The following is a 17,733-nucleotide window of genomic DNA, read 5'->3' as shown; positions in this document are numbered from 1 at the left end:
CTGCATGTAAATACATTACAAAATCCGACAGAACTTGTGTCTGTCACCCATATATATCAACCCAATATTTGACCATTTAAAATAGGGGAAAAAAAACACAATGAACCCTAAAATAATCATATCCCCATGCTCCCAAATTTGACTACTCCCGAAGATATATAGATTAACAGTTTGGAAATGATACAATCATACCCCCATTGCTTTCACATTTTGACTTAGTCCAAAAGATATAGATTAACACCTTTTCATAGTTTTAGAATTGAGTATTTGTTGAGATGTTAGGATGGTAATTCTGTTTGATTTGAATATTTGCGAATATTTAATTTAGATATGGTAGATCTGAATATTTTGTCCATGATCAATTAAGAGCCAATGTGGGTAGATATTTTAAATATCTATTATTTGAATTTATATTACGTATTAGACAAAGAAATGTAGATTCAAATATCCTAATTCTTGTATACAAAATGTGTATGAATAAATTTAGTGTCTCTGGATTCGAGTTTTCTTTCAAAACCAATATTATTATCTTAAAACAATTATATCTTAAACAAAATATATATATATATATTAGCCGATTGAATCTTAACTTAATTAGTATGGATATGGTTGTCAATGCAGAAGGATGTGGGTTCGAGTGCGCTGAAACGCATTATCCTCCTATTTATGGGTTAGGTGGGGTTATAGATAGTTTTAGGCTTTATGTCAAAAATAGTAAAATATAAAAAAGATTATCCTCGAAATTTTATGTTATCTTAAGCAAGTTTGGTTTTGAGTTACTTTTTATAATTTTAAATTTTGGTATTATTAAAATGTAATATTATGGGCTTAAGATAATTTTGTGAATAAATGTGGGAATGTTATATATAATATAATATCCCTGAATATAAGAGAGTATATAAATTTATATATATTTAAAAAGTATTATTTTAAAATATTAAGTTTGAGAGTTTATTATTTGGATTTTTTAGTTAAAATATGAAAATATTAAATTTACTTTTTAAAAGAATTTTAGTATTGTTTTCAAAATAAAACTTACAAATTAATTTTGAATTTACAAATGCTTTCGAAATTAGTATTTTTTCTCAATAATACATAAATAATTATAAAACTAATACAACTCCCAAATATTTAATATTTAAAGAAAATCATTATAAACTCTTTGTATTTAATATTTATTTTTGTATTATTGATATAAAAAAAAGTTGAAGAGGGGTTGTACCTGTTTTTTCATTTAAAACAGCAATTGGTTGAGTTTTAGCTCGATTGATCTGAGTATTGTTGTTAATATAGAAAAAAGTGGATTCGAGTGCGCTGAAGCGCGTTATTCTCCTATTTATGAATTGAGAAGGGATTATGAGTAGTTCTAGATATTATCTAAAAAGATAAATATGATAAAAAAAAACTATAACGAGATTGATAGAAAAAAAGGTAAAAAAAAAGGCATAGAGATGGGGGGCAAAATCAGGCACTGACAAGGTTCAATGTTTTAACTATTTCAACCGTATCAACTACTCTGCTGAGTGACAGCTGCCAATGCCTTATGGGCATTCATCTTCTTATCATAAACTGCAATGAGACACTTGTTCATGTTTTTCACCTTGAAACACTAGAAGATTCATTTGGTTTGTTGCCATAAATGGGGGAATCCAAAAATAATAAATTCTATGGGGACACATATGAATTATAATTTTTTTTTGAGTTAAAGAGTAATTTTATTATTATATTAATTTATAATTTTATAAATTTTAAAGTTATTAAAACACATATTTACTTCTCCCACTCATGATTAATACATATTTAGATATTCATGATTAATCATTTACAAGCATTGAACTGAACAACTAATTCGATAACTAAATCTTTTCAACCTAACAAACTAATTCATCAGAATAAATTTGAAAGAAAACCCATACATAAACACAACTGAATTTGAATCAGAGTACTTTAAGTTCCAAAGCTTCGATCTTTGTCAACACAACTAAGGCCTCGTTTACATGGATATAATGACAACATAGGGGTTTGTTTACAACATAATGATAAAGAGTTTAATATTTTAGACTATTTTAATAAATTACCGACAATTTAATGGAACAGTAGGTAAAGATTTTTGTTAGTACCCAAAGATTAAGATTCAAACCCCATTGTTATTATCTCAAGTTAAATTCTGTTTTTAGTGTTCGTACTATGCATAAGTTGTGAATTTAGTACTTTTACTTTAATTTGGTAATTTTAATTCTTATACTTTTTGGATTTTAAAATTTTAGTCGTGAACAAATGGTAGTTATTAAATTCATTAAGTTACATTATTCTATTTTCAAATTTTGATGCGGCAAATATATTGTCACATATGTATTGCCATGCCGGTTTGTTATTTTCACATATTACTCACAAAAAATTAGTTAATAGATTAAACGTTTGTCGTTTGTATTAATCTTGAAATTTTGAATTTTGAAAAATAGGGTAACTAAGAATGATCTAGTTGGAGAACATAGACTAAATTTACAACTTTATGCATAACACATAGCGATAATGAATTTAACCGAACAGATTTAATTATTACCATTTGGTTAGGACTAAAATTGATAAATTAGAAAAGTACAATGACTAAAACTGATTAAATTAAAATATAAAAATTCAGGGTCTAATAAACAAATTTGTAATATATGCACGCAAAAGAGTTGTAAATATCTAGAGGAATTCTAAAGGAGTAGGTAGGGATTTGGATTCCCCTTAAAATTGGAAAAAAAGTACGTTTCGGTCTATTTCAAATATTGATGACTTTAATTTAAGTGATTTTAATATGAATTTGTAGTTTTGATTTAAAAATTTATATATTTTTTATATTCTAAAAAGTTTATATATATATATATATAGATTGAGTCTTAACTCGACTGGTATGAGTATTGTTGCTAATATAAGAGGACGTGGATTCAAGTGCGCTGAAGCGTATTATCCTCCTATTTATGGGTTGAGGAGGGACTATGGGTAATTCTAGATATTGTGTCAGAAAGAACAATAATGATCAAAATCTATAATGAGATTATTCAAAAAAAAAGTTTATATCTTTATACTGCCTTTAATATAACAATTTTACTTCTCCTGCTAAACATTTTCTTATCATATACTTGAATCCAATCATTATTTATCAATTAGGTAACGATGTTATGATACGTTTATTTAAAGTCATTATTGACATACCATCTTAAGTTTGAATCTAAATCAAATCGGATCTTGACACGTATTCAAACCATATAACTATATCTCTTACATTTATTATTTTTATAAAAAAAGTAGAATAACTTATTTGTCCCTCCAACTTTATAAAAAATATTTTAGCCCTTCATTTATATTTGTTAAATCATTGTATATGCTAACTTTATTGATGTGGCATCCATGTATATGCCACGTCAACAGTTAATTTTAAAATTAAAAATATTTTATATGTTTTATAATATTTTATACTTCTTTTAATATTGTTAATATTTTTAGAATTTTAAATATTTAAAATAATTAATTCTTGACATGACCACACAAGAGTCCACGTGTATGTCATATCAATCAAGTTAACAAACGTTAACTTTTCTATCTATTTGTGAGTAATTTGACAAATAATCCAAATTCAAAAATTAAAATAAATAAAATAAATAATAACTAAAATAAGTTTTTGTAAAGTTGAACGGCCGTATAAATCATTATTACCTAAAAATTCTAAACCAAATCTAAAACATAGACACAACACACCATTTAACATCATTAAGGATGAAATAAGTAGAGATTCCAATTCTGCTTTGGTAATGAGCAATGGATTCTTCAAGATAATAAACTTGTAAACAAAATTATTAAGACAATACGAGATATAAGAACTAATTTACTGTTGATGGAAAGTCCCATCCAGATGACATCATCTTAATGTTGATTATTTGAGGAGGATTTATTTTTCATAAAAAAAAAAAGTGTGAGCAAAGGAACATTGCATTAAGTGGATTCAAACCGACACAATAAAAGAACGTACAAAATTAAAAGACATGAAGCAAAAATATCTTCTTTAACGTAAATAATGTTCACTAAAAGTAAAAAAAAAAACGGTAAATAATTAAATTACGTAAGTTTTTCAAAATTAAAAACATGCAGCAAAGGAACATTCCTTTTGTCGGTTTAAGGTTTATTCCACTCCATAAATAAAGAAATAAATTTTTATTTTTCAGCAGTTTAATGTCGTAAGAAATTGTAAAAATATTACCCTTGGCACTGTGAGAAAACTTCAAAGCTCCCTTCATTTTATTTTCCAAAACCTTGTTCATGGATAGTAAAAAAATACAAAATTAAAAAAAATTATGTAAATATTTCCTTTTTTTACCCTTTTTTACAGTTTGGATTTGGCTTTTGTGTCGAAATCAATCAGCTTTTTAGGTGGTATTTCAAAAGATCAGAATCTTTTACAGCAGTAAAAAAAAAAGTAAGTTCTCTTCTTTATGAATTTGATTATTTCTTGAGAATTTTTTTTTCTTTTTTCTTTATGCATTTCGAATTCCTTTCCTATTATTTAGAAAAAAACTTAATGAATTCATGAAAGACTTATTAAGTTCAGGGAGGCTAAGGTATCATTGTAGTTAGTATCGTATCGTTCCTAAATTCGTATCAATTAATCTATATTTCGTTTTGGTTAAACTTTCGGTGTGTTTCGGTTCATTTCGGTCAATATCAATTTATACTGGTACGTACTAACTCGTACCGGTTCGGATAAATTTTTTATATTTTAAACCGAATTTTAAAAATAATTACCTTAATTATTTCAATTTTTATAATTCCATTTAAAATTAGTAATTATTAAATTAAATTATTGAACTTAATTAATAATTTTATAGTTTATATTTACATATAAATATATTTATATAGATATAGATATATTTGAAATATATTTGCACATATATAATATATAATTTATTAAGAAATAACAATTATACTTTAATATATATAATAAAATTATTTTAAAACTTGCAAAAATAAAAAAAAGAATATATTTTTAAAAATTAATTAATTGTTGATGTAAATCCACGTGGCAGTCCACGTGTATGTCTACGTCAACAAAGTTAACGCTCATTAACTTTTATATTCATTTTGGAGTGACTTGATAAAAAAAATGCAAGTTCAAGAATTAAAAGAGACAAAAATAAATAAATAAAGGGCTAAATTGACTTTTTTTTATAAAATTGAAGGGTTAAATAAAACATTATACCTTATATGAAATAAAAAAGTAAATGAAATTATGGGTTAACTAGAAGGGTTGGAATGCTTTTTTTTTTTTTTTTATGTTTAAAATTTGGGTAAACTCCAAAAATAGTCATTTTTTTGTTTGCCTCAAATTACATTTTAGTCACTTATGTTTGAAATGTTACATTTTAGTCACTTACATGATCTTTTTGTTACAAAGTGATCACTCTACCGTTAAACTCCGTTACCTCCCTAACGGTAGCCCTACATGGCAGTTCAAATGGGTTTTAAATGCCAACTTGGATGTCCAGTTGTTGGAATGAAAACAAGTTTTTAATTAAATAAATTTAATTTGGATTGTCACGTAGGACATCCAAGTTGACATTTAAAATCTATTTGGACTGCTCAGGGAGGTAAGGGAACTTAACGGTAGAGTGATCACTTCGTAACAAACGATAACGTAAGTGATTAAAACGTAACATTTCAAACATAAATAACTAAAATATAATATGAGGTAAACAAATGTGACTATTTTTATAATGTACCCTTAAAATTTAGAAAATAAAATACATGCTTTAAATGCTTTTGCTTTCAAGGATTTAAAGCTTTAGTTGAAGAAAGAAGGAAAAGGTAGATGGTTAACTCAAATAAATTAGTATCATTTTCATGCATTGGCTACCTAAATACAAAAAATGTGGTATCAGTGTGATCCAATGGCTACCCTTCATTGCCTGGTGCCCAATGAATTCTAGCCCTTGATCTTGTCTGGGAAATCAATATACCTACTCCTTGATGTGCTACTTGACATTTTTTGGGACTAATTTATTAATTTTGTAAGATTCCATTATAAATATTAATTTCTATGTATTTATGTTATTACAAAATGTTTGAGTTTAAATTTACAAATAATATTAAAAATAAAAATATTTATCTATAATAAAATATATGGTTTAAAACTAATTAATTATAATAACACATGAAATATGTACAATACTAAATGAAAAGTTAGATTAAATTGCGAGTAAAACGAAAATTGAAACATATAAATACATCAAATTAACAATACTAAATGTATTACAATTGTTTATCATGATGTTGTCATCGATTATCATATTGATATAAAATGTATAAAACGCATTAAAATGAAGTTTTAATTGAGTGATATATTTAAGGTTTTACTAATTCAATTGGCGCAAGTTAAGATCCTACTCTATACATAACTCTATTATTATTTTTAAATAAAAGACTAAATTACCTCTAAATAGTATGATTTATTTTAATTACGAAATGACATTTACGTAATTTTCTTAGTTGAGTTGGTAACTTGATTGAAAATAACACTAACTCACTCAAGAAATCACTTAATAAATAGTATAGATAACAATAATAATCCTAATAATATCTAGATAGATATCTTAGTCCAAAAGAATATAGATAGATATTTATAAATTTTAAATAATATTTTTAAATTTTAAATTTTCTTTTCTTTTCTGTTTCTCTACTCTTCAACAAAACATCAAAAATAAAATTAGAAAAACATGGACCACACATGCTACTTACTTCAAGTCTTCAATTAATATATGTTAGGTTAAAATATGCCTATATAGTACTTGTAATTTTTGAAAGTTAGGAATTTAGTTATTGTATTTGAATTTTTAGAAGTTTAGTCATTTTATTTTTCAGATTTTAAATTTCAGGTCCAATTATTAATATTATTAAAATATTTTTGTTAAATTCTGTTAGTTGCAACATGTTTTTAAAATTACATGGTTACGAATAAGTAGTTTTTTATTTCAAAATATCACAACAATAAATTTAACAAAAAATAACATTATTAATAGTTGAACCTGAATTTTAAAATTTAAAAAGTAGAGAAGCTAATTCTAATTTTTATAAAGTACGAGACTATAAGCACATTTTAACCAATATGTTATATACCGGAATAAATCCACTTACATTAATAATTATATTTCTTGTAAAAAAACTTAATAATTTTATATTTTTAAATAACTTTTCATATAATTATAACTAAAAAAATAGATAAATATATGAGAGATAGAAGAGAAATTATTCATAAATGTGTCATGGCGGACAATATTTTAATAATGTAACCTTTAAATTTATTAATATAATTTTACTTTTTATTTACAATAAATTTTGAATCTCGATGTCGATCTAGAATATTATATATTTTACTATATAGTTAATAGTTAAATTCTGTTTACATAAATAATTAAGTAATTTTAATTTACTCAGAAATTATATATCATTCACTACTAATAGTTTATTTTTCTCTACCGTTTTAATTAATACATTTATTTTAATTATTTTACTAATATTTTTCATTTTATGCTCATAATGAAAGAAAAAAAAGAAAAATTAGAACACGGTAATATTAAAAGTATAAATGAAAATAAAAATTCTTCAAATGTATGAAATATACCATAATTGCCGATTGAGTCTTAGTTCGATTGTCATTGGCATTGTTGCCAGTGCAGGAGGTCGTGGGTCTGAGGACACTAAAGTATATTATCCTCCTATTTAAGGGCTGGGCAAAAATTATGTGTAAAAGAAAAATAAAATCTACCATAATTAGTTAATAAATATATGTATTTAATTACACCAACTCAATTAAAATTAAAAAAAAACCATTAAATTAATCATTTGTTTTTAAAAACAATGTCTAACCTTCTTGAATGATATTTTCTTTTTTTTTAGATAAAGAAAACTAGTCTACTTTTTATCTAAAAGTCCCAATAATTTAAATGCACAATTTCCTAAAAATAATATAAAACTAAGAGTCCCCAAAATAATATCTTGTTGCCATATTAATTAACTCAGTTGCATAGTTAGATATGATTTGAATTTTTTAAATTTATATGATTGAATTAGTATCATAAATTAAATAAAATTAATTTAAACTTTAATAATTTTTAAAAAAATTTATATACGGTCTTACTTAAACCTAACATATTAAAATTTTAAAACTCTAATTTTGTTATTTCAACCAAAAAAATTGATCGGTTAAATTTTTGTTACCTGCATTTGTATCTCAATAAATTCGAATTTGGAATCGCATGAATGCATTCTATAAGACTAATACGAACGTTAATCGCTTTATAAAGTACACTTGTCAATATATAAAAATTCCATTTTGTATTTAAAACATTAATTCTCAATTCATTTTTTTTCAACACTAATGACAAGCAAATAACCACAGATAGCTAAACTGTGGTATGGTAATTTGCTGCTTTTCTTTATCGTTGTAACGCTGGGCTTTATTTGAATGTTGGGTTATTATTGTCTTATTAGTCTGCTGTTTTTCTTGGATAAATTATGTTAGAGGTCAATCAATTATGAAAAGTTATAAAATAGTCATCCAGTTATTTAAATTTATTTATTTTATCACTAACTAACTAACAAGAAAATGAAAGCACTAAAAAATTTAATATAATTAGGTGATAAAAAAAACAATTAAATACTCGAATGACCATTTTATAATTTTTTATAATTAAATGATTAAAAAACATAATTAAATAACTATTTATACAATTTACCCATTTTTAATTCTGTTGTAATGCTGTTCCTACTTTTTATTGATGAGTTTCTGGACTTAGGTGTTAGGGGGGGTTTGTTTTGAGATTCATCTAATTCGTGTGGAGTGGTTGGTAGGTTGTATGGTGCTGATCATTTTAGTTATTTTACTGTTTTCTTTTTTTTTAAGAAATAATTTTTTAATGCATCGACGTCCGTGCCTTCTGATTCCACAAATCAATTTTAAATAGAAATTCATTACAAGTTGGTCCAATGTAGTCGTCACTTCCCAAAAAGATAATATTTATATTAAAAGATTTTAATTACGTCCCGATTTAACGACTGAGTCCTAATTTGATTAATATAGATATTATTGTCAATATTAGAGAACGTGAGTTTGAGTATACTGAAGCACATTATTCTCTTATTTATGTGTTAAGAAAGGATTATGGTTAGTTTTAAGTATTGTACTAAAAAGAACAGATACACTTAATTTCTCGATTGATTTCGAATCGAACATAAAAATATTTTGATTATTTAATTTTTATTGGTATTTAGAAAAGAATTATTTGATTTTAAGAAATGATATCATTAACATTGTATGAAAATTTTCACCTTTAAAAATTAATAAATTAAAAAATAAAATGATTGTTTGGCATAAATGTTAAGCGGAGAGGGATCGATAGCTGCACCAAACTCCAATGACACGTGCCTGCTAGTCTCAACAAAGTGAGTCGTAGCATCGTTTACGCACGTGAGTCTCAGCTACCTCTCTTCTTCATCTTATTTATAGGAACCAAACTCTTTATCGAACTTCAATCAAAACATTTCTTCTTATCACCCTTAGCCACCACCACAACCGCCGTCAGTTCCTCCGTTGCTGTGTTCTAACTCTTGGGTTGTTTTTCTTTTTCCTTTTGTTGAAGCTTTAAAAAAAATGGTGACAGTGGAGGAAGTTCGTAAGGCACAACGCGCCGAAGGGCCGGCCACAGTGTTGGCGATCGGTACGTCGACTCCACCGAATTGTGTGGATCAGAGCACGTACCCTGATTACTATTTCCGTATCACAAATAGTGAGCACAAGACTGAGCTGAAAGAGAAATTCAAGCGCATGTGTAAGTTTTCCTTTTATTATCTTTTTTCCTAGAATATATATATTTGTTGAAGAAATTTAGCTTATTTTATGAGATTTTAAGGTCGTTATTGGTGTTTCGTATGTCATTTTTGCATGAAATGCGCATGGCTTTATATAATTTTCATGCAAAAATCTTTAGAAATAAAAAGGTAAAATTTTGTTCATTTCTTATTTGGGACGAATTTTTTAATTAGGGTTAAATTCTGCTGTCAGTCCCCGTGATCTTTGTGGATTTAAAATTTAATTTCTTTACTTTTTTTTAAAGAACTTTAGTTTTTTTTACATAAGGTTGTTCGTTAAATTGAATTTTGTGATTTTTAAAAAATAAAATATTTACTCATATCATCAATTTAAATTTATGTGAAAATCAAGAAAAAATAAAATATTGTGTAGCATCACGATTTTAATCTTTGTTTTTTGATACAATGCGTCCTCCTGTATTGGCAACAATGTGATGTCAACTGAGCTAAGACTCGATTGGCTTCATTTTGTTTTTCTATAACATTACAATTCACGATTTAAAATAAAAACTTTACATAATTAGGTAAAAGTATTATGAAAATTCATGTGTACTAAGAGTTAGATTACATTTTTGCTCCCTCTACTAAAATAGATAAATTAGTCATTAAATGTTAGATCAAATAACAAATTAGTCTTTTTAGATCAAATAACAAATTAGTCTTTTCTCTGAAAAGTTTCATTCATTTGTACAATTAAAAACTAGTGTGACTAATAGAATAACCAAATGGTGACACGTGACATGCCAGGTGCAGCTCATTCTAACCTCCATAGATTAATTTACCCATTTTTTTAAATAGAATCAATTGTTGTATTTGTATAATAATATTATAATAAAATAATACATTAATTATTTTTAGAAAAACTTTAAGATACTTCATAATGAAAACTGTAAGATGCTTCATAATAATAGTTTAATAAGACTTTAAAATTATGTTTCATAAAATATACTGCTTGGTTCTCTTCGACCTTTTATTTATTTATTTTAGAAATATAAAATTTTATGTAATATTTTTAGTATATATATTAAAATATATTAATATTATATATATGTAAATATGATATATATGCTATATCATAAATTATAATAGATTAATTTTTTCTTAAAATTTTATTTATCGGTGCTAAATTTTAGCTTTATTCTGGGTATATTTTATAATATTAAATTACAAAATTATTAGGAATTTTTTTATGCAAAACCTTAAAAAGTCTTTTTCCTTTGTGCCTTTTGTCATTTTCAGTCGGTTATGAAAAAGATGGACATAAAAAAACTTATTATTATAAAAAAGGACAAGAAATATTTATTGCTTTAGAGTTTAGTCCACTAAGAATAAAAATCATGCTTGCATGTAAACTGAACCGGCAGGTCAGCCGGCAACCAACCACAAAGAGTAAAAAGTAAAAAAAATAAATAAATAAAAAAATTGTTGGGTTAATTTTTAATAATTTCGATGTATTTATACGTATATTTATATTGGGTTGGTATTTAAATTTTGTAGGCGAAAAATCAATGATCAAAAAGCGTTACATGTATCTAACAGAAGAGATTTTGAAAGAGAACCCCAATGTATGTGAATACATGGCACCATCACTTGATGCAAGACAAGATATGGTGGTAGTTGAGGTACCAAAGCTAGGCAAAGAAGCCGCCACCAAGGCTATTAAGGAATGGGGTCAGCCCAAATCCAAGATCACCCACCTCGTGTTTTGCACCACCAGTGGTGTCGACATGCCCGGTGCCGATTACCAGCTCACTAAGCTTTTGGGCCTTCGCCCGTCGGTTAAGCGTCTCATGATGTATCAACAAGGTTGTTTCGCTGGTGGTACTGTGCTCCGTGTGGCCAAGGACTTGGCCGAGAACAACAAGGGCGCTCGCGTGCTTGTTGTTTGCTCGGAAATCACCGCGGTTACTTTCCGTGGGCCGAGTGATACTCACTTGGATAGTTTAGTTGGCCAAGCGTTGTTCGGTGATGGTGCTGCTGCTGTTATAGTAGGTGCGGATCCATTGCCTGAAATCGAGAAGCCTATGTTTGAACTCGTCTCGGCGGCCCAAACGATCTTGCCAGACAGCGATGGTGCCATTGACGGTCACCTTCGTGAAGTTGGACTTACATTTCACCTTCTCAAGGATGTTCCCGGCCTAATTTCAAAGAACATTGAAAAGAGCCTAGCTGAGGCATTTCAACCTTTGGGCATTTCGGATTGGAACTCGCTCTTTTGGATCGCTCACCCCGGTGGTCCAGCCATATTGGATCAGGTTGAGGCGAAGCTAGCCCTTAAACCCGAAAAACTCCGAGCCACGAGGCACGTGCTTTCAGAATATGGGAACATGTCAAGTGCTTGTGTGCTGTTCATATTGGATGAGATGAGGAAGAAATCAAAGGAAGATGGACTTGGAACCACGGGTGAAGGGCTCGAGTGGGGTGTCCTGTTTGGTTTCGGACCAGGGCTCACTGTTGAGACCGTGGTGCTTCATAGTATCTCTGCTTAAACAAGGTTCTAATGTTCATGTTGGCTAGCCCAGGCTGCACTACCATTTGCTTTGCATTTTTCTTTATTTTATTTTCCTTTTTATTTCTGAAATTTGGGATTTGTATGGTTATTTGAAAGAGAGTAAAGCTCTCATATATGGTGTTTAACGCCTGTAGAATTTATGTACCACCTTATATTTTATGGTAATAATAAATTGCCTTTTTTTTAGTTGAAAGTATTTGAGAGGTGTTCATTAAAATTAATTTAATTTTTCTATTATTAAAAAAATCAAATAAGATCAAATCAGAATTAATTTAACATTTTACTGTTTTTTTAAATACCATTTATTGTTTATCAAAGTTAATATTTTAAAGTTTTTATAATTTTATATTTTCAAGATATTTTTACACAAGAATAAATATGTTTGTCGAACCCTCCTTTTCAAATTTAAAGTATATGTTCCCACGTGAATCTCAGCAATAACTTGTTCTAGTATTGCATATTAATTGTTTTGAACTAAAAAAAACTTTTTTTGGTGGAATAGTTGTAATATCTTTGCTCTCATTAATTACGTACAAGCCCATATAACATTAAAAAGTAGATGCCCATGACATGTACTAGTAGGATGAACCAAATCCTTATTGACTTTGATGTTTCCATTAAAAAGAGTTTGTGATGTCTTTATAAATACTCCGTCGGTATAAAAAATTCATAATGTTAGTTGTGCTCTCGATTCTCAAATGGATTGCCGCCAAAAATATCTACAGATTCTCCCAACTCAATTAAGTCATCATGAGTGGGCCTCCGATTATAATGTTAACTCTAGTATAGTTTGAAATTAATTAACTTCTTAATAATATAGGGACTGTCAATTTAATAATAGAATAACAAATTTAATCATATTCCTATAATATAGGAACCTGTATATATGACCATGAAATATATGTGGTAATATTGCTTGACAAGTCTCTGTATTATTGGCTTAAGAGCAAATTAGTGAATAATTTGCTCTGCATTTAATATTGATTGAATGTCAAAAATGTTAATTTGTAGTGTTTTAAAGTGACTGGAAATTGAGTAAATATTTAATTATTGTGCTTAAAAGAAAAAATTTAAAAATAAGAAAGATCGTAAAAATTAAAATATATATTTAAAATGTTTTAAATATTATTTAAAATTAAAGAATTATTAAAATTTTCCAAAGTTTCAAAAAGTAACAAAATTTCCAAATTCTATAAACAATTCAAAAATATTAAAAGTATATAAATTATAAAAAGAAAAATATTATTAAAATTTATTAAAAACAGTAAATATAAAATTACAATTTTTTAAAAAGCATGAAAAATTCTATAGAAGAAAATATTTTATTCTTTTCTAAAAAGATTTTATTATTGACAAACTTTTTCATAAATGGTATCACATAACTTTTAAATTTAATATTTCAATTAAAAAGTCCAAAAATCATAAAATTGAAAAATTAAAATTGAAAAACTTAAAATTATTTAAAATTAAAAACTGAATAAAATTTCTAAATTTATGGGAAAGTATTTGAAATTATAAAAATTCCAAAAATTAAAAATAAAAAAACATTTTATTTTGTCAAAATCTCGGATAATTTTCTCTTGTACTAACAAAAATTGAAAGTTAGGAGAAACACTTTAAAACTAGAAAATTGTCCCTTTAAGTTTTTAAAAATTTTAAAATTTTAAATTAATAAAATAAAGTTATATTTTAATCTCAAAAATAATTTAATCTTTTAAAAATTATAAAAATAAATTATTAAAAATTAAAATTTAATTTCAACTGTACAACAATTTTTTTTGAATTTTTCAAAAAACTTTAATAAATTTTTTCAGATGAGACTACTAGATTCTATAATAGATTTGAAAAGATTGAAAAGCTGGCTGCTGGATTTGCTTCTTTAAATGAAGCCCCATAACTTTTGTAGCTGAAGTTGGAAAAAACTGCAGCAAGTAGTCCTTCTTCATCAATGGTAGCAAGGTTTGGATAAAGAAATGTTGGTTAAAAAATTACGAAAGTTATTTATCATTGAAGTGAACAGTAAAATGTGGGGTTGCCAACATTTCAAGCCACACTATCTATAAAAACAATATTTTATTTAAAATGAGTGTCGCCAATATGTCAGGCGATACCTTTTTTCACTCGCTATTGCTTTTTTTTTTATAATTTTATATTTTATATGTTTATAAATTAATTTTATTTCATAAAGAATAGTCGAGTTGTTTTGGTTTTATAATTTTGTTTTTTATATTTTATAATTATAATTTTTTAATATTTAAAATAATGATTGAGTTAAAATTGCAAATGAAACATATTGATTATTTTAGAAATAGAATTAACTTGATAAAATGTGTAAAATATTAGGGTTAAATTTATTATTATATCAATTAAAAGAAGATCACATCGGCATTCTGTTTGGTGACAAATTTATTTTAATAGTTAAGTGACTAGAATTGAAAATTTACCTAACGATAGTGATGAAATTAATAAAATAAAAAAATTCGGTGATCAAAATAAAACTCGCTAAAAAATTGAGTGACTATTTAGGTAGTTTACCGAATATTTTTATGTCAATTTTACCAAAGTTTATCAACTTCGTCATTATTCTGAATATTCTAAATTTTATAATTATAAAATATTGAAAAGTTATAAAATTATGAAAATAAAATAATAGAAGATTTTATTAAATAAAATAAAATTGTAAAAACTATAAAATATAAATATAAAACTAAAAATGTATATATGATTTGTTTTATTTTTATTAAAATATTTTTATACATGTTGGCCACATCATCTTTTATTAATCATTTTAATTCATTCTTATAAATAATATTTTTCCATCTCAATTTTGTAAACATTTATTTTCATATTATTTAAATAAAAAACCCAAGAAATGTAACCATATGTTTTTATATAAGATTAATTAGCATATTATCTATCTATCTATATATATATATATATATATATATATATATTATTTACATTTTGGTTACTCAACTTTAAAAAGTTACAAAATGATCACTGAACTATTCAAATTTTTTATTTAAGTCATTGAACTATTAAAATTATTATTGTATGACCTTCTTTATTCACACCGCATACACTAATCGAACTTTTCTTCCCTTCTCATTTAATCAAAATTACTCAAATATATTTTTTTGTATGGCTTGATTTTTATATCGCATCCAACTTTTGTTGGTGATTTTTACCACGTGTTATAATATTTTACAAAATACTAAAAGTTATGTTGAATAAAAAATAGAATAAAATTTTAAAAATTATAAAATATAAGATCCCAACATTATGTTTGGATTAAATTTATTAAAGGAAAAAAGAGGAAAGAAAAAATAAAAAAGAAGAGAGGGAAGCTAAGGAAAGTAAATGATTATATATCATCTTGTTTTAATAGTGAAAATTAGTAAAGGAAATGAAAATTTATAATTATGACCAGTTTATAAAATTATTTTAAAAAGAAAGGGAGGTAAAAAATATATTTTATGACTTAAAATTTTTTTGGTAAATTATAAAAATAGTCACTTTTGTCTACCTCATATTATATTTTAGTCACTTGCGTTATCGTTTTGTTACGAAGTGGTCACTCTACCGTTACCTCCCTAATGGCAGTCCTACGTGGCTGTCTAAATGGGTTTTAAATGCTAACCTGGATGTTCAGTTGTTGAGATGAAAATAAGTTTTTAATTAAATAAATTTAGTTTGGACTGCCACGTAAGACATTCAAGTTGGCATTTAAAATCCATTTGGACTGCCACACAGGACCGCTGTTAGGGAGGTAACGGAGCTTAACAGTAAAGTGACCACTTCGTAACAAAACGATAATGTAAGTGACTAAAACATAACATTTCAAACATAAGTGACTAAAATGTAATCTGAAGTAAATAAAAGTGACTATTTTTATAATTTACCCTATTTTTTTGGTTTTCCTTTCCCTAGCTTCCCTCTCAAATTGGGATAAGTTAAATTAAAAATTTATTCTAAACAAAGGAAAGAATAATCTTTTTCCTTACTTTCCTTTTATTTCCCTTGCCTACACCAATCCAACCAAAGGGTTAGAGTTTAACAAGTCCTTCACTCCTCGTTAAGCCTCATCAATAGAAAATTTGTCTTTTTTTTTTTTTTTAAGAAAATACTATCATTAATAGAAACCATGAATAATCCCAAAAGAAGAGAGATACAAACTTTCAATAACAGCAACATTAGAAGAATTCAAAAGCTACCTAGACTTGTTCATAGTCAGGGCTTCCTGCCCAGGCCTGAAAGCCCACTTGAAATTTAGAAGGGTTTTGGCAATATATTAAGCCTGAAAATGTGCTTGAATACAAAAATTAGTCCCGTTTAAAATATGGACTAGGCTCAGGCTTGAATATTCAAGCCCTGAGCCCGACTCGTTTTAAGTTTATAATACTTTATATTATGCTATTTTTTTTATATTATATAATCCAGAACACATTAAAAAAACCTATACTAAATCTATAATACTATTCTAATTTAAACACTAAAATAATGTTAAGATGACTATATAAAAGAATTCAATAAAAAATGTATAAAATTATTAAATATTAAAATAAAACAAAATAAATATTTTTTTAAATAAAAAATAATATGAGCGAATTTAAAATGGGCTTGGATTAGTCTTTTCCAAATATGGGCGGGTTTAAGCAAAATTTTAGGCCCAAATTTTGGGTCAGATTGGGCTTGGGCAAGCATATAGTATGTTAATATCATGCTTAGACTTAGCCCGAACCCGACCTGACCCAGTCCATGAGGCATCTCTAGATGTATCACCTTGATTAAATTGTTGGAAATTACATTCTAGCCAAGGTCAAATTTGAGTAGGGTGAGCAAAACTTGATTCGACGTGAAAAATCGAAAAAAATTTGAATTTCGAGTTAATCAAATTGAATTATTCGAGTTATTCAGTTTTTTGAGTCAACTCGAATAAGTAATTCAATTTTTCAAGTTCGAGTCGAGTTGAATTTTACAAATTGAATAATTCGAATAATTCAAATAACTCAAATGACAAATTCAGATAAATACCCATTTGATCCCTAATAATTTTAAAAATGAGCAAATTGATCCATTCCAACAAAAAATATAAAACAATTCAAAATAATTTTCAAAAATTCAAAATATTTATAAAAAACTTCCAAAATTTCGTAATTTTTAATAATTATAAAAATTAAAAATTCTAAAGAATATATGAAAATGTTTAAATTTTTAAAAAATCTAAAATAATAATTTTGAGGATCTAAACAAATAAATCATAAATTCAAATTTATTATAATAAATTATCTTATCTGTTTCCTTATTTTACTTTGAAA

General features: G+C 26.2%; 1 protein-coding gene across 1 annotated transcript; it reads left to right on the top strand.

Moving 5' to 3' along the window:
* The first annotated feature begins 9,560 nt into the window (after positions 1-9,560).
* LOC105796566 (chalcone synthase 1) lies at positions 9,561-12,611 on the top strand. Its single transcript, XM_012626309.2, has 2 exons — positions 9,561-9,863; positions 11,401-12,611. The coding sequence occupies exons 1-2, from the start codon at positions 9,686-9,688 to the stop codon at positions 12,390-12,392; spliced, it is 1,170 nt and encodes a 389-aa protein (XP_012481763.1). The 5' UTR covers positions 9,561-9,685; the 3' UTR covers positions 12,393-12,611.
* The last annotated feature ends 5,122 nt before the right edge of the window (positions 12,612-17,733 follow it).

Source organism: Gossypium raimondii, chromosome 3 (assembly GCF_025698545.1).
Source record: "Gossypium raimondii isolate GPD5lz chromosome 3, ASM2569854v1, whole genome shotgun sequence".
NCBI lineage: Eukaryota > Viridiplantae > Streptophyta > Magnoliopsida > Malvales > Malvaceae > Gossypium > Gossypium raimondii.
The sequence above is the reverse complement of the archived record's forward strand: the minus strand, read 5'-3'. Positions and strand labels throughout refer to the sequence as shown.

Coding starts and splice junctions, on each gene's coding strand:
- LOC105796566 (XM_012626309.2), top strand. CDS start 9,686: ATGGTGACAGTGGAGGAAGTTCGTAAGGCACAACGCGCCGAAGGGCCG. Junction 9,864..11,400: donor AGAGAAATTCAAGCGCATGT/GTAAGTTTTCCT, acceptor TAAATTTTGTAG/GCGAAAAATCAATGATCAAA.